Raw genomic sequence first — 25,308 nt, 5'->3', positions numbered from 1 at the left:
ATGGAGACACTGTCATCCAGTTATCCAGAGATGATCATTTCCCCCTCATCAAAGACACTCAGAGATTTTCCACAGTTTTTAATACACCAAACACATGTACTGACTCTTCATTTATTCCCTGATATATAACCCTCCTTAAAAGATGTAACACTTCACATTTTAGTCATTTTAATGTTATGGCTTTTCGGTGTAAATTATTGCCAAAATGTGTGCACAAGTTAAGTTGCAAATCAGACTGTTAATGTTTTCTACTATAGTCTATTACAGTTTTCATTATGTTAACAAGAATGGCGGCTACAAATGTGGTGACCTGTTTCCTCAATCAATTTTTCAATTGTATTAGGCAGCTGAGCCTGGGAAGTGCAGTCAAAGACTAACCATTGAGAAAAAAAAAGCCTCTCTCCATCAATCAGTCAAATGGAAGAGGTGGAGAAGTACTCTGCAGTGCGTCATGCCCAGAAGATTCATTATTAGTCCTACAGGAATGGACATGGACTTCTTGAGGTGTGCCTGGGTTATTTTAAGCTTCTGATGATGTCTATCCCTATTTTTATCTCTACACCATTTTTTCACACTGTCGCTTTCCTATACATTTCCACTGCACCCATAACTCAAATTATTCATTTATTCTTCCCAAAAGCCATATAGCACTTTCTGACGTCCAGCGACTGGTCTATGACGAACAACCTTCTGGCTTTATAAGAATTTTCTTTTTATTATAAGACCAAGACGTTCTCCATTGAGTCCAGTTATTCAGAGGCAACGCCCAATAAGCTTGCAATAATCCTTAATATAAAATAATATGTAAAAACACAGAAATTTATGTTGGAAGACGTGTACTCCTGTAGGACCATAATTCCCTGTACTGGAAAGAGAAGTGTCAAGCATTCTACAGGTAAGACTAACTTTACTACTATAGATGTAAATGCAATGTATAAACTACAAGGGGGGGGGGGGCATAAGATAAACCCCTGTCCAGAGACTTAAACAAATGACTGAACACCCTCTGCCTAGATAAAAACTAGTTTCTTCCTTCTAATTCCCACTAGATAAGATTCTCATTTCCGAGTTATGATCAGGACCTAGGACAGTTCCTCTGTAACAATGTATCCATATCCATTATTGCATGAAGTAAATTACAACGGACTCTGCTTTTCCTACTAAATATGATCCATAACCTCCACCCTCAGGAGTGAAAAGAATACATTTCCCTGGGTTTTTGACTGTATGATTTGACAGAAGAAAGCAGACTGCAGCTCTCAGGGGGTGGATTTTCCTTTGACTTGAATGAGAAGTGAATAGTGGAGCATAGAAGCAGTGGGGGATTGTGCTTGTGCTTATGAAGCAGGGTGTGTGCAGCCAGAAGCAGAGCAGGGAGTGGGCATACACTGTGACTTGGAGGTTGCTGCTGAATGATGAGAGCCCTTAGAACAAGTGTTTGATGACCTATGCATAATGTGAGTATTCTACATCTAGGTACTTTTGAACGGTTTATTTGCTCATTTGAATATGTAAATCAACTTTTATATGAAAGTGGTGAGAAAGAGAAGTTCTGCTTTTCTAATCATGTTTGCATATTTATGTTATGTTACCAATCTAATCCTCCCTGGTTTAATGAATAAAGAGACATTGTGAGAACAATCCGTGTAACTTTACTAGCAGATTGTCACCCTTCACAAGCTGGAAGGGGCAAGGTCCTCTTTTGACTCTTTATTTGCTGCTTTTGTTTCTATATATTACACATGTATGTTTGTGTTCCAATTATGACTATCCCAAATTAGGAAAGCAAAACACTAAAACAAGTTTCTTATTATGGACCAATATTTATGAAACAGTCTTTGCTGAATGTAAGATATAAACACAAATCCTAGAGCTGCACTAATATCTCCTGCCAGTTATGATATGGTAATACAGCCAGGAGAAGTGAAATACGATTTCTTGCCTTTTTATGGTGGAATGAGGGGGAGAAATTCATAGCATTGTGAGACAGGCAGGAGTGATTGATGATGATGCAGGCAGAGAGGAGCAGCTATTTACAGGTGACTGACTTGTTGCTATTTTTCTGTGACTTTTTAGATGGTTATTATTCTACACTGAGGTAGTGTCAGGAGGATTGTTAAGTTGATTATTTGTGTGCTCTCTATTTTCCTTAGATCTCCATGTACTGGAGACAAGAGTGCTGTAGCCATAAAGAGACATCCATGAAATAGCCAAACCTTGCACTAGAAGATGGCTTTCCATGTGGAGGGGCTGGTGGCAATAATCATTTTCTATTTGGCTATCCTATTTGTGGGCATCTGGGCTGCCTGGAGAACTAAGAACTCACGTGGGGATGGAGATCCCCGGGAAGGAATTATTGTGGGTGGAAGAGATATAGGACTCCTGGTTGGAGCTTTTACTACTACAGGTGAGGATCTGCGTTTAACCCCTTCATCTGCAGCTAATAAGACTATATAGGTGCATTCTATGGAGCCTGGTTTAAGTAAGGCTCTTTTGATTTGCTTCATGACACACAACATAGATAGAAACTACATCCATACAACATTTCTAGGCATCAGGTTAGATATGTAACTGGTAGTTTTTATTATCTAACATGCTGTTCACTAGAAATACTAAGATGAATATTGTAGGCAGGAAATTGATAGAATTTTTTTTTCATTTCTATTGCTGAGTCCTCAATAATCTGAGGCTGCTCTCCAGCTACATTAACCAGGCTGCGCATTTACTGTATTCCTAATTGTGCTTTATTTAATTACTTTCCACCTTCCTTTTTATATATTGCTACATTATCTGCTGTGGCAGATAATGCACGTTAATGATGGAATGATTAACTACAGCAATGTTTTCTCTGCCAGGACCAAGCTAGCTTTGTTTAATAGAAAATTTACACTGAAGTTACACAGTTACTTAGCAAGTAAACAATTAACTGATGCACTAAAATATTTTTCTTATTTTAAGCTACATATTGTAATTTATTCACATCCATATAATACTAAAATCGTGTCATAAAAAAAAATCTTACATTTATTGTTCACAATATTTTCATGTTTAATTGTATTACTTTTATCTCTGATTTTCCTAATTCCTTAGCAACATGGGTTGGTGGAGGATATATCAATGGAACAGCTGAAGCAGTGTATGTGTCAGGGTATGGGCTGGCCTGGGCTCAAGCACCCATTGGTTACTCACTGAGTCTTATCGTAGGTAAGTCGAAATTCAATTATATGTATTGGTATTTGTGTCAGTCAAAACTAACTGTAGTCATCCACAAATTGAATAAAGGTTGAGGAATACAAATATCAGGGAGATGTAGAGGTTAATGCATTGCTAATTTAATAACCAGACATATCTAATCAATGTTCCATGAGAGGCTGCTTTTAGATAACCTGTTGAGGCCTTGAATGCAGTGTGCTGTTTTCTATCAGGAAAAATAGAAGGTAATGGTGCAATGGTGTTTCTATTAGAAGAATACAATAAATTATAATTTTAATAATGAAAAAAAAATCTACTTTTTCTGCGTTCAAATCATGGAAAAATTAACCATACCATACATTATTCATATGACAAAAAACCTGGATGCATGTCATTCCAATGACATATTTCTGGGTATACAACATTTCATCCCTCATGGAGTGCTACATTGTGGCATTACTGCCTGCCTGGTGACCTTTAATTTTACCTCTACAATACCTGAATTAAAATTAAAATCATTCCAACGTTATAACACAAACCAAGACTTTTATAAAATATAAATCAACTTCTAGGACCACTAGAACTTATTTCAAACTGTATTTAAAATGTATTCTAAGTTCTGTATTATAAATTAACATTAGTGTTATGGTATTCATTATGTATTGCTCTATGTAGCATGCTGCATTTAGCATGCATGGATATATGTAGCATGCATGGATATAAACTCTATATATATATAATTCCAAATACAGGCAGTCCCCGGGTTACATACAAGATAGGGTCTGTAGGTTTGTTCTTAAGTTGAATTTGTATGTAAGTCGGAACTGTATATTTTATCATTGTAATCCCAGCCAGAACTTCTTTGGTCTCTGTGACAATTGGATTTTAAAAATGTTGGGTTGTCATAAGAATAAATATTAATAATAAAGCTTCATTGCAGACACATGTGATAACTGTTACAGCTAATTATTGAAGCCTAGGACTAAAGTACAATAAATTACCAATATTCAGAGGTCCGTTTGTAACTAGGGGTCGTATGTAAGTCGAGTGTTCTTAAGTAGGGGACCGCCTGTATACAATAAGCTTAAATGAAATGCAAATATCCCGAAATGATGTCCTCCTTCACAAACAATGACATAGATCATGTACTGTAATGGCCATTAAATTGTACAATACACTCTTCCAGTAAGCAGCAATGAATACTGCAGATAAACCCAATTACGTGTTGGACAACATAAGATATTTACTCTGAATGTGTACTGACACTAGTGACATAAGGAAGGAGATTGATCCAGGGATCTGTATGATTGCCTGCACAGGCTCAGGAAGTATATTTATCAATAATGGGTTCACAAACAATAAGGGTTGTATACAATTTAACCAAACAACTATATAATTGTTAAATTTATTACAATGTCCTCTGTACTTTTTTCACATGGTATGTAACAATATTATATCTACACGTAGGTGGTGCGTTTTCAGGAGCAATTCTTTGTCTGGAGGTATTATGATATTATGATATAAATATGAATTATATTATTCTTGACCAAACAACAATCAATATTGGTGTCTTTCCAATACTTTATTACATGCATACATTGGAGAAACCATAATAGAGGACAAAAATATGTTGCCTCCAGCCCTTCATCTGTTAATCAATTAGTTTCCACAAGGCCTCGAATTTTTACAGCATTTGTGGCAAGGCCATTCAGGCAGATATACACATGTTTTAAACCTGTCTAAACAATATTGTTTTCAAATGAGGCTGTATGAATAATTATAGCACAGAAGTATAGCACACATCCGTGATACATTTGATTCATAGCAAAGTTGTTATTGTGGCTATTGGTTAGTACACTGTAGCTGCAGCAAGTTGGAACCTACATCAAAAATATCATAAAAAACATATGCACCAAATAAAAATGTACTATGCGTCTTTCTGCAGGCGGTCTTTTCTTTGCTAAGCCCATGAGATCAAAGGGATATGTTACCATGCTAGACCCTTTCCAGCAGATTTACGGCAAGCGCATGGGCGGATTACTTTTTGTACCAGCATTAATGGGAGAGATGTTCTGGGCTGCAGCTATACTTTCTGCTTTAGGTAAGACTCTGACATATATTGTATCTGTTGTTTCAGTCCAAAGCTTTTATAAGTAATAGTATACAGCTCATATTCAATAAATCAAGTAGCTTATAAAGATGCCATATACAGATGTAGCACTGTCTTGATCCATTAACCTGACGTGAGTAGGTAATAGAAGGAACCGCCCCTTTTGTGGATTGACTTACGAAGTTAATGTACCTTAAGTCATGTTGACTAGTGCTTCAATGAAATTATCTGTACAACTAAATTACTAATGTAATTCTAAACAGTAAAAACAGTAAAATAGACTAAATGCTCATATTAATCAATCTTGATGAAAAGTGAATAATAATTGTATATGGAGAATGGATGCCTGGACACCAGCACACTAAAATGTGCAACTGGTATGTGACCATTGATTGATCTCATGAAACATTAGACCAGTCTCTACAAAACATTGTTGTTTCTGTTTAGATCTCAGATAATCATACAAAATGCAATCCCATTTTAAAGGGGTTGTCCGAGTTCTTTAAAAAAAAAAGCTAAAAGTGGCCGGGACAGGGCTGCTTAAAAAAAATAAAGATGTACTTACCTCCCGGTGCCCTCCCGTATCCAGCGCTGCTGTCGCTCCGGTCCGGGCGTCATGTAAAAAAACATGGCCGCCGGAGCAGCGCTGGATTCAGCTTCCGGCCGGCCGTGGCCGGGCACGCCTATCCGTCCCTCTACACAGCATTGTGTATGGGGGCCGGATGGTTGTCGGGTCCGGCCGGAACTGAGTCCAGCGCTGCGGGAGGGCACCGGGAGGTAAGTACATCTTTATTTTTTTTAAGCAGCCCTGTCCCGGCCACTTTTAGCTTTTTTTAAAGAACTCGGACAACCCCTTTAATTGTCAAGATCAATTATAAAAGTGAATTTGCAGCGAGAGGAAAGAAATCACAAATCAATAAAAAAAAAATTTTATTTTTTTGAAACATATCAACTCTGAATACTCAGTATGGAGTAGAGCAAGCAAATTTAGGTAGAAAAATCAGAATTGTCATGTCAGAAGTAAAAATATTTAAAAAACACTAAATTTAAGCATCATGTTCTCCTTAGTGAATGTAATATTATAAACTAATATGTTCTGGTGAGAAAATTAGACACGATTACATTAAGGAATAAACTAGGCTACACAAAATATCGCCTAAGGAGTAGGATAGAGGTGAAAAAATAAATCATCGATGAAACCCTCAGTCAAATATTAAGGAAAGAATATAACATATTTACACATTTGGAGAATGATTAAGACTTCAACCTTGCACTAGTACAATGTTTACATTTTCAAAAACATACCATAGAATAGAAGGTGTAGTATAGGGGGAGATGAAATGAGATTAATGATGATTAATGAAGCACTGAGATGTAGAAATAAGGTTTAAGATTGGTATTAGGATATCATAGAAGGTCTAACCTCTAATGTTATAGTATTAACTGACATGTTATGTTCCTGAACATTAGCTACTATATTTTTTTCATTAGCGCTTTTAATACATCAAAAATAAGTTGCAATGATTAGAAACAAGTAGAAATGAACATCAATAAGCAGATTTGGATTTAAAAAAATCTAGATGAAGGCTGCAATCACATGTTTCTCCACCATTTGAGTGTTCCTCTGACAGAAGGAAACTGATACTGGCAGTGGTGTAACTAGAGTCCACTGGCCCCCGGGACAAAATTCCTAATCCCCCCCCCCAAAAAAAAATTATACCTAAAAAAACTCATTTCAGTGTTTATTACATATTATGCCACCCACAATTAATTATTTAATATTCTGCCCCCCGCAATTAATTATTTAATATTCTGCCCCTAACAATTAATTATTTAATATTCTGCCCCCCACAATTAATTATTTAATATTCTGTCCCCCCACAATTAATTATTACATATTATGTCTCCCCATAATGAATTATTTCATATTCTGTACCCCTCACCAATGAAATATTACATATCCTGCCCCCCCCAACATTAAATTATTACATATTCTGTCCCCTAAAATGAATTATTACATATTCTCTCCCCCCACAATGAATTATCACATATTCTGTGCCCCTCAACAATGAATTATTACATATTCTGCCCCCCACAGTGAATTATTACATATTCTGCCCCCCAAACAGTGAATTATTACATATTCTGCCCCCAATGAATTATCACATATTCTGCCCCCCACAATGAATTATTACATATTCTGTCCCCTACAATGAATTATTACATATTTTGCCCCCCCTACAATGAATTATCACATATTCTGCCCCACCCACAATGAATTATTACATATTCTGACGCCCTACAATGAATTATTACATATTCTCCTCCCCCACAATGAATTATTACATATCCCCCCCCCACAATGAAGTATCACATATGCTGCCCCCCCACAATGAATTATTACATATTCTGCCCCCCCCCCACAATGAATTATTACATATTCTGCCCCCCCCCACAATGAATTTACACATATTCTGCCCCCACAATGAATTATTACATATTCTGCCCCCCCACGGTGAATTATTACATATTCTGCCCCCCACAATAAATTATTACATATTCTGCCCTCCACAGTTAATTATTTAATTTTCTGCCCCCCCCAGTGAATTATTACATATTTTGCCCCCCCCCCCACAATGAATTATCACATATTCTGCCCCCCCCCCACAATGAATTATCACATATTCTGCCCCCCCCCACAATGAATTATTACATATTCTGCCCCCTACAATGAATTATTACATATTCTCCTTCCCCACAATGAATTATTACATATTCTCCTCCCCCACAATGAATTATTACATATTCTGCCCCCCACAATGAATTATTACATATTCTGCCTCCCCCACAATTAATTATTACATATACTGCCCCCCCACAATGAATTATCACATATTCTGCCCCCACAATGAATTATTACATATTCTCCTCCCCCACAATGAATTATTACATATTCTGCCCCCCCCCCACAATGAAGTATTACATATTCTGCCCCCCACCCCCACCCCACAATGAAATATTACATATTCTGCCACCCCAATGAATTATTACATATTCTGCCCCCCCCCCCACCCCATACCACAAAGAAATATTACATATTCTGCTTAATTTGAAAAAACCCTGTACTCACCTCTGGCTCCTTCTGACTCCCGTGTCTTCCTTCTTCCACCCACTGCCGGGCATCCTAGTTCATGGAGCGATGTGCGCCAGGGTGGTCTTCCGGCCACATCGCTCCAGTTATAGTGCTCGAGCAGCCGCTTCCGGCCACACCGAGCACTATTCAGTGACGGGCAGGAGCTTTCTGTCTGGATGGAGGCCCATGCCCGACTGCCAGTTGCGTGCCGACCGCGGTCGCCATTGAGACTGGGCCCATCGTCTCCAAGATCCGACTCTGCTAATAGCCCTGGCCCGGGTCCCCCCTCCCCAAACGAGTTTTCTTATCCAGTTGTAATGTTGCTTGTATATGTGAACCCATCATAAATGAATGAATGGCTTTTCAAAGATTAAAATGCAAGAAATAAAAAATATAAAGATAAATTAAACATAAAATAAATGGAAACACTATCAGTGAAGACTAGTAGGCTCCTTGGTGCCTCCTACAAGCACAAAACTTTTCATGCTTAGCACTTTAATCTGGAGGTCCTGCTATGTGGCAGCTGACTGTCCATGATGCTGCCCCATACCCTTCCTGGTGGTGGCATAGTAAGGCAAGATGAGTCAAAGAGCTGCCTTATCTGACTTATCTGTGATGCTTCTGGTACCTGCAGGTTGTTAGAATGAAGATAGGGAAGTATTGCTCTGGCTTCACTGAATCAACAGCAGGAGGAGTTACTCTACATTACATGAGGGCCTACTATAACCTGACATCTTGGGCAACTTGGACAAAATATTGTCCCCCATTGTTTTAACCATTTCCTATGTAATGCACATTCGTTAGCTAGAGAAATGTTTATGTTTTGTGAAGCATATTAAAATATGCATAACATTAGGATATATACACAGCTAGCATCCATCCAGGCACATATTCCTGTAACTGTAAAAATCTGTTCTATAGAATGTGCATTGAATTCTGCAAACCCTATTGAAATAAGTGTTGCAGATATTTCTGCCACACATCTGCCACATGTGAATGTATCTTTACTAAGTTATTAAGAATGCTGCATCATCCAGCTATAAAACATTTCTGCACCGTATTCAATCAATAATTATGACCTCACATTTCTTTGCTTATTTGTTAAAACATCCAGCCAATATATAAGCCTTTCAGGGTAATAAAGTGTGACAATCACTGTCTCTCTTTCTCTTTCATATAATGCAGTATTATTTGACAAATAGTTTGGATATAACACAATGTTAAATATAATATTGAGCCATTGCCTATGAGGTATATTTGTAAAGATATGATTGCTAAGTGTGATCACCCAAAAGGCAATGTACACTATAATCAGAAAATGGCCTTTTATTTGAATCAACTATTTAGGCTATACAGAATTAAAGAGAACCCGTCATGCAAAATAACCCCCCTAAACTAAATATATTTTCATAAACTGCCATTAGAGAGCATTGCCTCTATCCCTTCATTGTCCCTCTACATGCCTGTAAACCTAAGCAATGAGGTCCTAAAGCTGTATGCAAATGACCTGTGAAATGTCCAATGAAGCATTAGCATATTCAAGCTGTCCACTCTATTCATGAGTGGGAGGCACAGCCACACCCCCAGTGCTTGACTGACAGCCTGTATAATGGAGTGAGGCTGTATAATGATGTGCTTCCTGGTGCTGGCGCCCCCTGCAGCCTGTGTGTGTATAGGAGAGATACAGCAGCTCCAGGCTGCAGCCATGTTACAGCAGAACATGTCAGATTCATGTGTAGCTGATGTCTGTGTCTCTCACCTGTATATTAGTAGGAGGCAGCATGTCAGCAGATGCAGCACACAGACTAGCCATGCTTTACTATACATTACACACAGACATGAGCAGGGGGAGGAGAGGGGAGGGGTAACAGGGGTGACATCACTGCCTCTGACCATGTGACCAACTTCATTTACATGATAAAGAATAGATGATTTTACAATGAATAATGTATGAAATAACTAGATAAAGGCTGGGATGGGATCCTTGTGAGCTGCTCCAGCAGGTAGAGGTGACAGGACTAGTGGCAGAGACCTGACAGGTGTCCTTTAAGTTTAAGTTGGCAGTTTTTCACATCAGTATCTATATTTTAAAGAATGTAAGCCATCTTAAAGCTAATCTATCACCACAGATGTAAATTTTTGCTGGTGATAGGTTCCAATAGCCTGCTAACTATGCTGATTTTAAAAATGCCTTTGTCGGAATTCTGAATCATTTCAGTAGTTTATAATAGTTTATATCACATTACCTGGCTTCCTGCCAGCAGCGTCTGGTGTGCCCCGAGGAAAGGGCAGCCTATGTGTGCCTGTGTAAATCTCCTCTCCTCCACACTCATATAATGCTCAATGCTTACAAAGGCATTTTTAAAAATTAGCATAGCATAAGCTATTGGAACCTGTCACCAGCTAAAAATCACATTCTTGGTGACAGCTTTGCTTTAAGGAAGACTTGAGGGTTCAATGGTCCAAGAGACCTCTGTAAAATGTACATCTATGAACTGTTGCCAATGAAACAGAACAGTAAAGAAAGGATAGATTAGGACAAAAATGTGATTTTGATTTTTGCCCTAATTAGTACAAAAAGTCAATACTAACAGTATTATAATTTAAAATCTTGTTTAAGATTTTAGTACAAGGGATTCATATCATTGTTAGCTGTTTGAAGTGATCATATTGAAGCTCTACAGTGATCATCACTTCACAGGCATGTGATATCACAAATATCCGTCCCATTCAGGTGAATGAATCTGAGCTATAATACCAATTATAAGCACAGCTGTTGTACAATATATGGTGATATACTTGATAGACTAGATTACTAGGGGTGCATCATGTTATTACCCCACAATCCAATATTGAGTATGCTGTGCATGTGGCTAGTAGCAGCATGACTTTGGAAGTGAAACTGGTTTTCAGCTCCTGCAAGCACTCAGGTTTGGTCTCTCAGCCCTGAACTGCCTCACAGCCCCTCCCTTCTGCTGTGTTACTCAACCATTGTACTGTTGGAGCTCTTATTAATAGCATTGGCGAGGGGCTATTTAGTAGTACAGTGTAGAGAGCAGGAAACTCCTTAGGCTAAAAGACCCACTCCAAACCCTTGCAAGAGCTGCAATCATGTCCCAGTCAAACTGCTACTAACTAAAAGCACAAAGGTAGGTATATCCTTATCTCCAGGGCTCCTAAATAACACTGTATGCAGTCAAATCTGCTGACAGATCTGCTGGGTTAAGTAAATGTACAACTTTTTTTCACACTATGTCTAATATGCAATGAAGCAAGAAACTCCAGCATTTCCAAGGGAGATGTGATAAAACTTCTCTTTATTCAATATTCCATAAAATCCATTACGGGTAGCTCATAACTGCCACAGACGTCATAAAAATACAGATGCGTTTTGTCCAGAGGATTTTTTCATCGTCATAACTAGTGATCCACTAACATTGTCTACTTTAGATGCTGGATTTATACATGGATAGAATACATTAAAACATTTGTAGCAAAAATGCAACGATTCAGTCCATTACAGTAATTATGTTAGACATGTCAGTATTTCAGTAACAGTCATGTATGACATTATGGGTAGACTTCATGTGGATACATAAATAGTAATTACATGAACACTCTTTCATGTAGCTATGAATTAAGGATGTTCCTTTGAAATGCCGAAATGAGAGTAGAAGGTGACAATCCCAGCTTCATGCTGAGGAGAGGGGAAACACTTACACTCTACACTCTACAATACACGTAGGGGTCTAAGGTTGAGGCTTTTATCTCACAGGTAAGGATAGAAAATGAATCAAACACAGCAGATTTACATTTCAAATGAGCAATATTTTGTTTCTGGGAGCTTGTAATAAGTTGTTACTTAGTGTGAGTCATCTATATAAGAAGCCTAAATTGGAAGTCACTTAGCCGCGTTGCTGCCACTTAGATTTGATTCAAGTGGTCTTGCCATGGCTTGTCTGGCCTATTTCACCTGCTTTGGGCCAAGCTTATTTTGTTGTAATAAGCATAATTTGCTCTAATTTCCAACTGTGCCCTGATTGAATGTAAACAGGTACCTTACTGTTTCATCTAGACTGTTTATGATGACAATTATCACAGTAATATTGATGTAATTATTCTGCGTTTAGACATTTATGGTTCAAAATAAAATATGTAACATCCTAAAAGTAATCAAAACAATAAATCAGACCAGTGTAATGGAAAAATATCATATTTAGGCTTCTTTCATAGAAACTTATGGGCCGGGACCCAGGCATAGCATACATTCAGTTGGAGGGGGGGGGGGAGCGCTACTCATTCTTCCCCTCTTCCTCCAAAAAATGTACCTTATTCAAACCATCTAGTAGTAGGTCACAGGGCAGATCTAAGATGCCAAATACATTTTTTTATTTTTTTATATTCCAAGTTATCTAAAGCAGTTTAAAGATCATTTGCCCATTGGTGGAAATCTAATACATGTGACAAAATGTAGGATTTATGCATATCTTTTTTTATTTCTATAAGGTGCCACCATAAGTGTCATAGTGGATATCGACATCAATATTTCAGTCATAGTCTCTGCTTTGATTGCTATTTTCTATACCCTTGTTGGTGGATTATATTCTGTTGCTTACACTGATGTTGTTCAGCTCTTCTGCATCTTTATAGGACTGGTGAGTAAAAGTAACTACAAACATTATCACATTCTTATTATTTATTCTAATGCTTTACATTGAGTTATAATATTGAAACTATCTCTGAACCTGAAAGTTTTATGTTATATTTATTGCAGTAAGCAGAACTAGATTCAAGGACTTGTTACTAGGTAGAAATGTTTACTAATAGGACTTAGATAATGTAGTGAGTAAAACAAGTCTGGAAAATAATGCATTCTCGACATTTGTCATCAATAGCAGTTGTAAAACGGGCAATTTGGATTGTCAACTGGGGCCCAAACATCCAGGGGCCCATGGCTACCCAAAAACTGTGGAAGGTGTCCAAATGAAACAGCCAAAGCATTATAGAGATGAAACATTTCCAGTATTTGTTGTGTTTTAATTTCTCACCAAGACATTACATAACAGTCACTGGAAAGTAACACTTTTAACTAGTTAAAAACTGGTTGCTATGGTTAAAAAGAATTTTTTTTTCTCTTAGAAATCTACCGTAAGGTACACTAGAAATTTTTGGGGTTTTTTGTTTTTTTTACATTGTTATTTAAATAAAATAAGTAAACATCTTGAATGTCTTGGACAAAATATCGAATCAGCATTATAAAGGATTCAATAATTCTCACACATATCCCTAAGCAAACATTGGCCCTTATTATTATTATTATGGTGTTGTACACCTAACACATTATATGGTCCAAAGTATGTGCTACAGCCACTTCCCATGTATAAGGAGCTTTATGAAATGTTTTTTTAATGGAGTAACTGCTGCAAACATGTTTTCTGGAGAGATTATAATATAGCATGTCACTGTCTGGCAGTCTGGTTGGGAAATCTAAAGGAGGTTTATTAGGTGCCTGGAAAACACTCACTTGCAATCCATAGCACCTACTGTAAAATTTGCTGTAAAAGATATATGACATTTTAAAGGGAAACTGTCATTAGGATTTATTCATACAAACCTATAAGACTAATAATCCAGGATAATGGCAGGTTCTCTGTGATGTTCTTCTGTAATCAGGGATTTGAACAGCAAATTCTACAGCAAAGGACCTGTTAAGGGTGACAGGGTGGAGAACAGTCAAGCCTAGGGATTCATTGATGTTCCATAGTACAGTTACATCATTTCAAGTCTGGGGAGCATCTGCTGAAGGTCACTTACATGATGATGTATACTAGTCCTTTTGGACATCAGCCAAGCCGGGCAGTCTCCACCCCATGACTCCTTACAGGTCATTTTCATGCAATGTGTAATTGTATCTACGTAGTACTGGGTCGAAATCCCCATTACAGGTTCCCATTAAGGAGATGTAATACATTGGTGAATGGCTCCTTGTCTGTGCGTAAAGTCAAACCTTCATAAAGAGTGAAAGCTGTTGTAACCATAAAATAGAGTGCTATTTCATATTAACCACTCATTATTTTTCTACTAAATGTCTAAAACAACTGAAATAGATATTTGGGTAACTACATACATTTGGTTTTATAGTGTGCAATTTTACATAGAGGCTTAGTGGATTGGTAATAGCATGTATGTTGTACAGTACAGGCAGTCCCTGACTTATGGACCCCCGACTTACAGATGACCTCTGGTTAAAGATGGACCTGTTTGACCACTGTGACCTCTGGTGAAGCTCTCTGGATGCTTTACTTTAGTCCCAGGCTGCAGTGATTAGCTGTAAGGTGTCTGTAATTAAGTTTTATTGATAATCCTTGTTCCCAAAAGAGCACAAAATTTTGAAAATCCAATTGTTACAGGGACAAAAGAAATTTTTTTCTGAAGTTACAATTATAAAATATACAGTTCCAACTTACATACAAATTCAACTTGAGAACAAACCTAAAGAACCTATGTTGTACATAACTTTGGGACTGCCTGTACACGGGCAGTCCCCTACTTAAGGACAACCGACTTACAGACTACTCCTAGTTACAGATGGACTCCATTGCCCCTTGTGACCTCTGGTAGAACTCTCTGAATGCTATACTATAGTCCTAGACTGCAATGATCAGCTATAACGTGTCTTTAATTAAGCTTTATTGATAATCTCTGGTCCCATTACAGCTAAAAATTTTGAAACTCTAATTATCACTGGGGCAAAAAAAATGTTGTCTGGTACTACAATTATAAAATATACAGTTTCGACTTACATACAAATTAAAATTAAGAATAATAATATCTTGTACGTTACCCTGGGACTGCCTGTATTCAATTTTAGCTAATTTACTGTATGTTTGCAGTTGTAATTGTTGAATTTCCTGGGCACCTAGTGTACAGATTTAGTTTAATATTCTGTAATAAAAAAAAATGTATAAATTGTCTGTTATAGAATAGTTCCAAAGGACACTTTAGTCATGGGTATGATTCTTATAATTCTATGAGTCCCTTATGGAAAAGAAGAAGCAAAGTGTCCAGATGTTGCGCTCGAAATTCAGTTTATTCTCCTACTGATTAGTATCTGTAGAGGTATATTCTAAAATTCATAGATAATAATGTGATACAAGAATTTGATATGAGATTGATATTGGTTAATTATATTGCATTTCAGTCATTTTTACATTTATCTAATCGTCTGTGACTGTCCAATGCAAGACTCAGTTCCCTGTTGTGTGACATCAAATTTATAATATATCATGTGCTTTTAAAGGGCAAAGTGGCAATCCATAAGCCCAGTGTCATTTCTCATATCCTGGCTCTGTTTGTTGCAGTGGATCAGTGTACCTTTTGCCATGACTCATCCTGCAGTAACAGACATCACAGTGACAGCTGTAGAAGAAGTCTACAAGGATCCGTGGCTGGGCAGCATACGGAGGGAAGACGCCTGGTCTTGGATTGACAGTTTCTTGCTTCTGGTAAACAATAGCTTTCTAGAAATCTTCCTTCTGATTAATTGTGAGACCTGAATGGAAAGGGCACATTATAAAATGAGAAAACTTCAATGTCACCTTTAGTTCAGGGTGATGTATATCAATGAATAATTTCTTTCATTTTAAATTTACCATGTATTCTGTTTTATTAATCTTTGTAGTCTGGTGAATAGCGATTTTTACATATAAAATTATTACATTTTAGTTCGCTAAAACATTGAAATAACATAGTTATCAATTATAATGATAAATGAGCCCATGTAAAAACTATAATAACGTACAATACTTTGTAGTCACAATGGAATTTGGAAATATTTTGAAATCTAATTTTGCTACCGTATTGGCAGGGCAAAATATGGTAGTAAGAATCTGTTCTAAAGTGTTGCTAGGTAGGTTCTATTTATGAAGAAGGTATGATGCATAATATTATTCACAGATAATTATATTTTTACTATATCTTGCAGATTTTAGGGGGAATTCCCTGGCAAGCATATTTCCAAAGGGTCTTATCAGCATCCTCGGCAACCTATGCCCAAGTTCTCTCTATTTTAGCTGCCTTTGGCTGTTTAGTGATGGCTATTCCCTCAATTCTGATTGGTGCTATAGGAGCTTCCACAGGTATGGAATGTTCCCATTTTTTTGCATGAAAACTTTGCATGAAAATAAGCCACACCCCTACTTTATCTGGCCACACCTCTTTTAGGATCAAATTGCAACAGTGTTTAAGCTACAACACAAGGATTGTGTCTCTTACATGTTCAGGAACTCCTAAATATAGGGCAAATTCAATAGCATTTAAGAATTAGCATTCTTCTAACAGTAGTCTCCTGTGCTTACACACTTTTTTCAGAGTGGAATCAAACTGCCTATGGTTTACCCGACCCACAGACCAGAAATGAAACCGATATGATCCTGCCAATTGTTCTTCAGTATCTGTGTCCTCCATATATCTCTTTCTTTGGCCTTGGTGCAGTGTCTGCTGCGGTGATGTCATCTGCTGACTCTTCAGTCTTGTCTGCAAGCTCTATGTTTGCCAGGAATATCTATCAGCTTTCATTTAGGCAAAATGTAAGTAGGTTCTGAGTAATTCTAGGGAATGAATTTTAAGGAATGAATGACTGTAATTAAGAAGCTATGCTATCAGTGTTGTTAAAATGTGTGCGTTGTTAAAAATGGGTCATGGAAAGCGTTGAATTTCAATAATTTTCTTGCCAACTACTAATATTTAATAATTACTTGAATGCTTTTTATATTCCTGGGAGCTACAGATGGGAATAAAGGAAAGCTCAATTTATAGCCGACGCTTTGAATGTCAGACAAATTCCCTGTGCTAATAGTGAAAGCTTAAAAGTTGCTTAAAATAAAACATAGAGTAACTTAAAGAGATTATTCAGTTTACAAATCTTATTTCTACATAACATACACTTGAGATCAAAATTTGAGAACAATGCACCATCACTTTATTTTTTTAATGTTTCAAAGCATTGTGGGGACACATGTATCTTAGTTTTTTTTCTTTGGTGTATAATTGAGAATTTTGGTAGGTCTTTTTGTGCCTTTTGTATGATCCTGTCTTTATTCTTGTGATACATATTTAGTTTGGTTCCTATCCAGGCAGGGGCAACTTTTGGCTTTTATTTTTACTTTTTGTTGCAAATGTCTCAAATCCACACAAGCCACATGAGGGGGTTATGTACAGGACAGGACACTACTGTAAATTTTGGATTTGAGGATGTGGTCTGCATATTTAAGAACTAAAGCCACACCCCAGGGAGATGACCACATATAAGGGTGCGGTCACACATGGCGTTTGTGATGCGTTTTTAAAAGAACATGCGTTTCTCTTCATTGTTGTAAGTGTAAGCAGCTGTGTTAACATTTTCACAAATGCTTACAGTTCTTGCAATGGAGAAAAGAAGCTTTCTAACCAGCCAAACACATTGTAACTTGTAAAACACATGTGTTTCTGCAATGCTTTTAAAAACGCATCTCAAACACCACATGTAACCACACCCTTAGAAGTAACCAATGAATTTAGAGAAACTGAATGCAAAAATGTATTAAAATTAAAAAAAAACAGCCCAAACTTACAATGCCCAGAAGGTTTATGTGCAAAATATTAAACACACGTGCAATAATCCCAAATAACATATTAAAACAGGGTCTGTGAAAAAATTCTTCCTTTTCACCTGCCCGGGACTAGTTGCAAAAGAAAAAAAGTGATATACAATCACTGTCAGAAGGTTTTAGTCACTTTGGAACTGCACACCATTTTTGCAAAGTCAGTGGACATTTAGGCCAACAGTTAAATAGGGTTTGTCAGATAATTTAGGTTATTAGCACCAGGTGCCAGAATAACACCAATACCTTGGTGTTCTCTAATTTTGGTATCTCTACCCCAATGCAATAAACAATGCATAAAAGTTTGAGGTCCAGTGACTACAAGTTACATCCCTGGGGATTTCTAGTTTGTAACCCTAATACACGAAGAACAAACCTGTCTTATAGACATGACTAATATTATATTTTTTCACTAAAATACCATTTGTGTTCCAGGCATCAGAGAGGGAGATTTCTTTGGTTATGAAGATTACCGTCTTTGTATTCGGAGCAGGAGCAACGGCAATGGCCTTACTGGCGAAGTCAGTGTATGGACTTTGGTATCTGAGTTCTGACTTAGTCTACATCGTGATTTTCCCTCAGCTGCTCTGTGTCTTGTTTATCAAAGGAACCAACACTTATGGCTCTGTCATGGGGTACATCCTTGGCCTTTTCTTAAGGATAAGTGGTGGCGAACCGTATCTACATCTTCAAGCTCTAATTTGTTATGGGGACTGCTATTTAGACAGGAATAATATCTACTTACAAAGATTCCCATTTAAAACACTCTCTATGCTAGTTTCATTTTTAACCAATATAGCCATCTCTTACTTGGCTAAGTATCTATTCGAAAAGGGGATATTGTCACCAAAGTTTGATTTCCTAAATGCTGTGGTGGCTAAGCACAGTGAAGAGAACATGGACAAGACAACTCTTGTGAAGAGTGATAATATTAATTTGTCAGAGCTAGCTCCAGTGAAGCCAAGACATAGTATAACATTGGGGAACACATTTGTAAATAAGGAGGCCATCAGTGACTTGGACTCCAGCCCAGAGTCTCCAGAACTTGAAAACAAGGATCTCTGATATAGCCATAATATGAATGCTGCTTCTACATAATTAGCAATGAAAACTCTATAAACTGAAATAAAGATGGTAAGCAGTGTTTTATTACAGTTATATGGTTTTATAAATGTATGTCATTGCACAATTAAACATACACATCTTCACAACCTCCTAGCAGGAAGGCACATATATTATCAATCCATGTTATTCTATTAACAAACTTTAATAGAATTTTGTGATGCCATCTTTATGAGCTTGATTTTTTTTTTGGTAAAAGCCCAGCAATAAGGAACATAAAAACTTAAAAAGATTCACAAACACACATTTTGCCAAAATTTATGCAACTATAGCCTTTGTTTTCCCACTGTGTAGTACTCTACAACCTTCATAATTAAATAGTCATAGACAATGTGGTTATAATTAGAAATATTGTTGCTTTATGATTCATCAAATATGAATACCTTGCCAAATATTTCATACTACATAGATTTTTTTTATAATATGGTTTCACCAGCAACTTTGCACTGTTTTAAATCATGTCTAATATAATGAGATGTCAGGCACCTAAAACATTTTTTATCACTAGAAAGTTATTTCTTGTTTTTGTATACTGATATAGCGATGACTTGTCTAAATGGACAACTGATTTCATCCAAGCACTGGCCAATTACTGTATCTTGCAGCCAAGCAGTGGCCTACAGCAAAGAGAAGACAGAGTATTTTTTTGTTTGTTTAAAAAAAAATGCTTTCATTTGTAAATGATGTAGGAGGCTCTCTGGATGATGCAAAATTTAGGCACAACTGTTGATTGGCCCATGAGATTGTTTAAATTGGGTTCCTCCAAAGTACTAGAGAGGGAAATGAAGGGAAATGGCACACACCAATGCATAAAGGATCATGAAGCAGGACAGAGTGAATCATCTTTGTATGTGTGTCATTGTCACAACATTTTCTGGGGCTATCACCCATTTTTCAAGTGTCAGAGACTGCTGCTTAGGTTGTAGGGTGTTTCCAAGCCCTTAAAATCCCCCTACAACTTAAGCACCAGTCTCTGACCTCTACCTCTCCATTTTAAATAGAAGAGCAGTCGACCCGGGATGAGTAGATCAGAAATAAAGGGCAATTGCTCATTTGATCATCTATCTTTAATATTTTAAGTTAGAAAAGTGTTGTGTAGATTTCCTATTATGACAACTTTAAAAGAAAATTAGAACATGGCAAAATGGACATAAACATTGTATGGTTTACTGCATTATACAAATTGCTTTGCAATAGAAGATAATGTTAACATGCAGAAATATAAGTAATATGTAAATTATGTATTTGGTTTTAAAAGGGTGAAACATCCCTTCTATTATGTCTGTTTTAGTAAATTATAGTATTTCCCATAACAAATCTAGAACATTCTATCCGACATCTTTGTGCCAGGCCATTTCTTAAAGGGACTATTATAAGCATTTAAGTTATAACTAGCTCATTGGTAAGAGTCCAACTGCTAGGATCAGGCAAGAGATCCCGACCAGGATCCCTGTGTGAATGGAGCAGCTGCATGGGCATGGGTTTCTTTTAGTTTTATGGGAAAGATGTATATAGCCGAGCACAGCACTTGGCTATTTTCAACCACTACCATAGACAGCAAATGGAGCGGCAGGACGCTTGCTCATTGTAATGCTCCATACCTCAGTGAGAATAGGATCCCTTGTCTCTGGAGAATTGCTATGTCCAGTTCCTATGAAAGCGGAGTCTCAGCAGTCGGACTCTCACCTTTTAATTAATTATCCCCTGTCTTGTGGATAGGAGATAACTTAAGTACTTCAGCCAACCCCTTTAATTGATGTACAATACTATAGTTTATACGCTGGACATAACAGTATCACTCTCCCATTCAAATTTTACCTTGATTCATCCAAAGAGGTTTGGAGAAGCATGCATTAGGCTAGAACTAATATAAACTCAGTTACTAGTCTTTACCCTTATACCATATTGTATGATGACCCATAACCTGTGAACAGCCAATGGCCTATTATTCATTAAATCTAGCACTGGCTATGTTTGGGGTTTTTTCACCTGCGGTGCTTTGGTTCAAGAAGTCTTGTGGATTGTTCAAGTGTAACTTTTCAAACTAAAAGTGCAGGTAATAATAACTATTGTAAACTTTGAAATGTTTTATTAAGGAAAAGAAAAAAACTTCTCTGTACAGAAGTATTTCTGAAAACATTCACAAGTCCATACACAGCCAATGTTAGACATTCCTAAAGTAAATTTCAAATGATGATAATGATTATTCAATACTGTAAGGAAATAAATCAATTTCATAACATTAAAGAGTTAAGTCACTAAAACTTTTTAGATTTTCCTTTGCTTTAAGCTGTCTATATGAGTATCAGGGGCATAACTACAGCAGTAGAAGCCATAACAGCTGCTTTGGGGCCAGCAGTGTCAGGGGCCGAAGCTTCCAACTTGACACTCTAAATAATGGAGGATGTGCACCATTATATATATATATTGGGACACATTTACTTACCCGGTCCCAAGGAGTTCCCAAAAGTGCATTGTCCGACGACATTGCACTGTGCCGCGTTTCAATAAGATCATGCGCCCGATTTCCTGAATGTGTCGCTTCTCCGATCAGGGCCGCCTGAGTTCACCATCTTCCTCCCGGTGTATGTAAGTGCATGTATTGCGACACAACTTTTAAGTTAAATCCCGCGGTTTGTCCGAATCCGTCGGATCGTCCGACGGCCCAGCCCCCTATTTGTGTCGCATGAAAGCCAGCACCGCTGTGCCAAAATCCAATTCCGTGCGACACAATGGCCTGCTAAATACTTGTCCCAGCGACCCCCGAAAACGGGCTAGTGAGAGGGGACAGCAGAACACCAGGACTAGGGATCTCTGTATCTCTAATTCATGCCATGTACTTTTTCCATGTTGGCAGCAACTACTTGGACAATTCTATGCCTATATAAATGTATTTATCAGTGCATAATTGTGTGCACATAAGTGTATAAAGAGTGTATAAAGATGTATGCATACAGATATATATTTTATGAGGGGGTACGGAGGCCCCATTCAGAAGTCCTATCACTCCTAGATATGTCCTTGATGAGTATGGGAGGGGAAGCTGATTCATACACTCAGCTAAAAGCACAAAGAAACAAAGGAAAAACATAATGAAGAAACTTTTTTTTATTGATAAAGTATAATACAAAGCATGCTAAAACCCATTGGGAGAATTTATCAAATGCTTTGTCACAGTGGTCTCCCAGCCCCACACACTGCATTGGGTAAACTAAGAGATGCCAGCCCGGTGTTACTTTTTGCCAGGCAGTGCACTGGAATTGGGAGTTTCATGACATTTTACACTTATGACCAATCTTTTAGTAAAGAATGAATGACAGACTTCATATTGTTGGGAAATAGCCCTTGATCCAGATTGATTTGTAGCAAAATCTGCAATTTTTTTTTTATTTTATAGAAGAGATCACTTTGCTCATGATCTAGTGTTTTCCAGAGATGTGGTACATGCTATTGTCTATTGTTACATATTTTTTATGTAAATAAGGTAACAACCACAAAAAAATCCTACAAAAACAGCAAACGTTTGTGGATAATCTGCTCAACGTGTCACCAGAAAATGACTTTTTTAATAAACAAAGTAGGGTCATGTTTATTTACTATGTTAAGTCATTTTGATCTTACATGGGGGTCTTTTATTACTGAATAGATGAACATGGCCAAAACAACATACATCGTAGACACTGAGTATGAACTAGTGCCTTACAGTACTAATGGGATCCTTATTGTAAAAGTATTTTACGTTTAATAAATTTTAGATATTTATGTTGTTACAGTAAAGGGTTAACAAAAAGTAATTCAAAAAGTAAATTATATATTAGTATAATTACCAGTAGAGCTCTTTTTCACATAATTGTATGTCAATTCTGTACCTTGTTTTACTTTTATCCGGCAGAACAAGATTTTCACAAAACATTGGGGAGGTATCAAAAGCTAACGTACTATGACACAGCTGCTGTAGCATTGTGCTATAACATGTGTCATGAAGTATTTGTCCTCATTTTTTAATTGCAAAAGATATGAAATAAACATTTTGACAAATTTAAAAGGCAAATCTTTACAAAATCAACCATCAAAATCAAGCATGTTACTTGTGAAGTATGCATGAAGTGCACGAGTGGTGAGGAAGGGTAGCCTGTCTGACTCATTAGCATAATTTTAAAAGATGTTTTAAAAGTAGAACATGGACAGCAATATATGACCACATTCCTGGTGCCTTGATCTATGGGTAAGTGTCACTGGTTTATTATGCTTAAATGATGGTAGCAAGATACATTAAAGGACATCTACCATCAAAATAAAGCAAGGGCACTTAATCTTAGATCCTGGTACCGTGACTGAAGTAATCTTATATTTGTTATCCGTGGCCTCCTTCCTTCAACTTTTACAATTATGTTAATGAGTCAGAAGGGCTCTGTATGGTGTTACCAGAGCCCATCCATGCTTTAGCTTAACAGGCTGTTACACTGTGCAGGAGCACATTTTCCCCTCTCTTTGGCTCCCTTGGAACTTTGCTAGTGGTCCTGCACAGTTTGAAAGTCACAGTGTACAGCACAGGGGGGCTCTGGTAACGCTCCCCATAGCCCTTTTGTCTCTTTAGTATAATTTAAAAAGTTTATTTTAGAAGTCAGAAGGCCATGGATAACAAATTTAAGAAGATAATCACAGTCATGAACCCTGGATATATGAGTAAATGTCCCTGGTTTATTCATTCTTTATTTTGATGGAAGATTTTCTTAAATAATTTTTCACAAACAATAATTTTAGAATAATAATGTAATGTTACACATTCCTAAATTTTTTTGCCTTGGAAGTTGTACCATTTTTTAACAGCAAACTATTAGATCCTTAACTTTCCAAATGTGCGATCCATTAAAAATTAATACATTTAAAAACAAGCTTGGAGGATAAGCTCACATCTCTGTTACGAAAATGTTGGAAAATGCAAGACTTTCCATTAACATCAGTTCCAGAGGCACTGATAGATCCCTTCAGTCATGCTATCATCATTACACTATAAAAATACCATGGGCTGGGCTATTTGCTATGCACATTTGTTAGATTTTATATACATTTAGTGAAAATTCTCCAGAAAAAAGAGCTATTTAGCAGATGACATTGTCTTCATATTGTTAAGTGGCGGAAGCATATCCAATTGTCCCCCATACCAGGATGTCAGTTCACTATATACTCGATTTTATAGTTGAAAGAAAAATTGTATTCATATAAGTTCGTCATATGTGAAAAAGAGACCCTTCTTCATAAACATTGATATAATATGTTGCGTATATAAGTACATCTGTGTCTTTCTGAAGATGAATGTGTTGTGGGTTTTCTTCTATGTAACCATGCTAGTCCCATCTACAGATAACGTGTATTGCTCTTGTTGTCTATACCTTACATAATGTGTCTCCTGTTGAAACAAAAACAATTGCTGTTGTCCCATTGTGATTAAAATCTGCAACACAGGTGGATAGAAACACATTGAAAATCTGTCAGTTGACCGACTTTTCAGATTATTGTTATAAAATATATATTTTTGTTTGTTTCAGAAATTATATATATATAGCAAAATGCTTAAGAAATAAGATCAAATGTATCTATTGTAAAAGTACTGTATTAAATAGTGCCAAATGGGTTCTGGAATATAATTGTGTAATATAAACTTTATATTTATCTATGTAACCCACAGATATACATATTTATTTATTTTACTAGTACTATGAATAGTATGTGTGCAACATAGAAATGCAGATTTAATAAAGAGTTTTTTTACACATTGTGAGACTTTACTTAAATGGCAAAAATTATAATAATTGAAGATCAATGAGAATTTATTACCTGTTTCGTAGGATATGACTGAGTTGTTTCCGACTAACTGTTGGCTTCTAAACTATAAAAGATTAATGTGGAGCACAGATGTCATTTATACATGTGTCCACAAAAAATATATGTATAAATATATTACTTTTGGCACAGAGGGATAATAAATGAGGCGAGAGGTCCGGATTGTCTGTACAGTATTTACATCAGAATTGGGTAGATAAGCCATGTTAAATTCCAATGTATCTACTTGGGTGTAAACTACCAACACTGACTAAACTTTTACTATA

General features: G+C 36.9%; 1 protein-coding gene across 3 annotated transcripts; it reads left to right on the top strand.

Annotated features, from left to right (window-relative positions):
- Positions 1-375: 375 nt before the first annotated feature.
- Positions 376-24,975, top strand: SLC5A7 (solute carrier family 5 member 7). 3 transcript variants are annotated; one of them, XM_072135836.1, is made up of 10 exons: positions 376-504; positions 641-895; positions 2,154-2,407; positions 3,091-3,204; positions 5,138-5,293; positions 12,942-13,090; positions 15,797-15,940; positions 16,420-16,573; positions 16,806-17,023; positions 18,512-24,975. In XM_072135836.1, the coding sequence occupies exons 3-10, from the start codon at positions 2,230-2,232 to the stop codon at positions 19,139-19,141; spliced, it is 1,743 nt and encodes a 580-aa protein (XP_071991937.1). In that variant the 5' UTR covers positions 376-504; positions 641-895; positions 2,154-2,229; the 3' UTR covers positions 19,142-24,975. The 3 variants fall into 3 exon arrangements, with proteins under 3 accessions (XP_071991937.1, XP_071991936.1, XP_071991935.1); XM_072135835.1 differs by having other exon boundaries at positions 376-895; XM_072135834.1 differs by lacking the exons at positions 376-504; positions 641-895 and adding an exon at positions 1,308-1,457.
- The last annotated feature ends 333 nt before the right edge of the window (positions 24,976-25,308 follow it).

This window comes from Engystomops pustulosus, chromosome 2 (assembly GCF_040894005.1).
Source record: "Engystomops pustulosus chromosome 2, aEngPut4.maternal, whole genome shotgun sequence".
In the NCBI taxonomy this organism is placed as follows: Eukaryota; Metazoa; Chordata; class Amphibia; order Anura; family Leptodactylidae; genus Engystomops; species Engystomops pustulosus.
This window is presented reverse-complemented; position numbering and strand designations above follow the sequence as displayed.

Bases quoted from the DNA above. Each gene is read 5' to 3' on its own strand.
- SLC5A7 (XM_072135836.1), top strand. From the start codon at position 2,230: ATGGCTTTCCATGTGGAGGGGCTGGTGGCAATAATCATTTTCTATTTG. The intron at 15,941-16,419 runs GTAAACAATAGC...TATATCTTGCAG, and splicing joins TTGACAGTTTCTTGCTTCTG to ATTTTAGGGGGAATTCCCTG. The intron at 16,574-16,805 runs GTATGGAATGTT...CACTTTTTTCAG, and splicing joins TGCTATAGGAGCTTCCACAG to AGTGGAATCAAACTGCCTAT.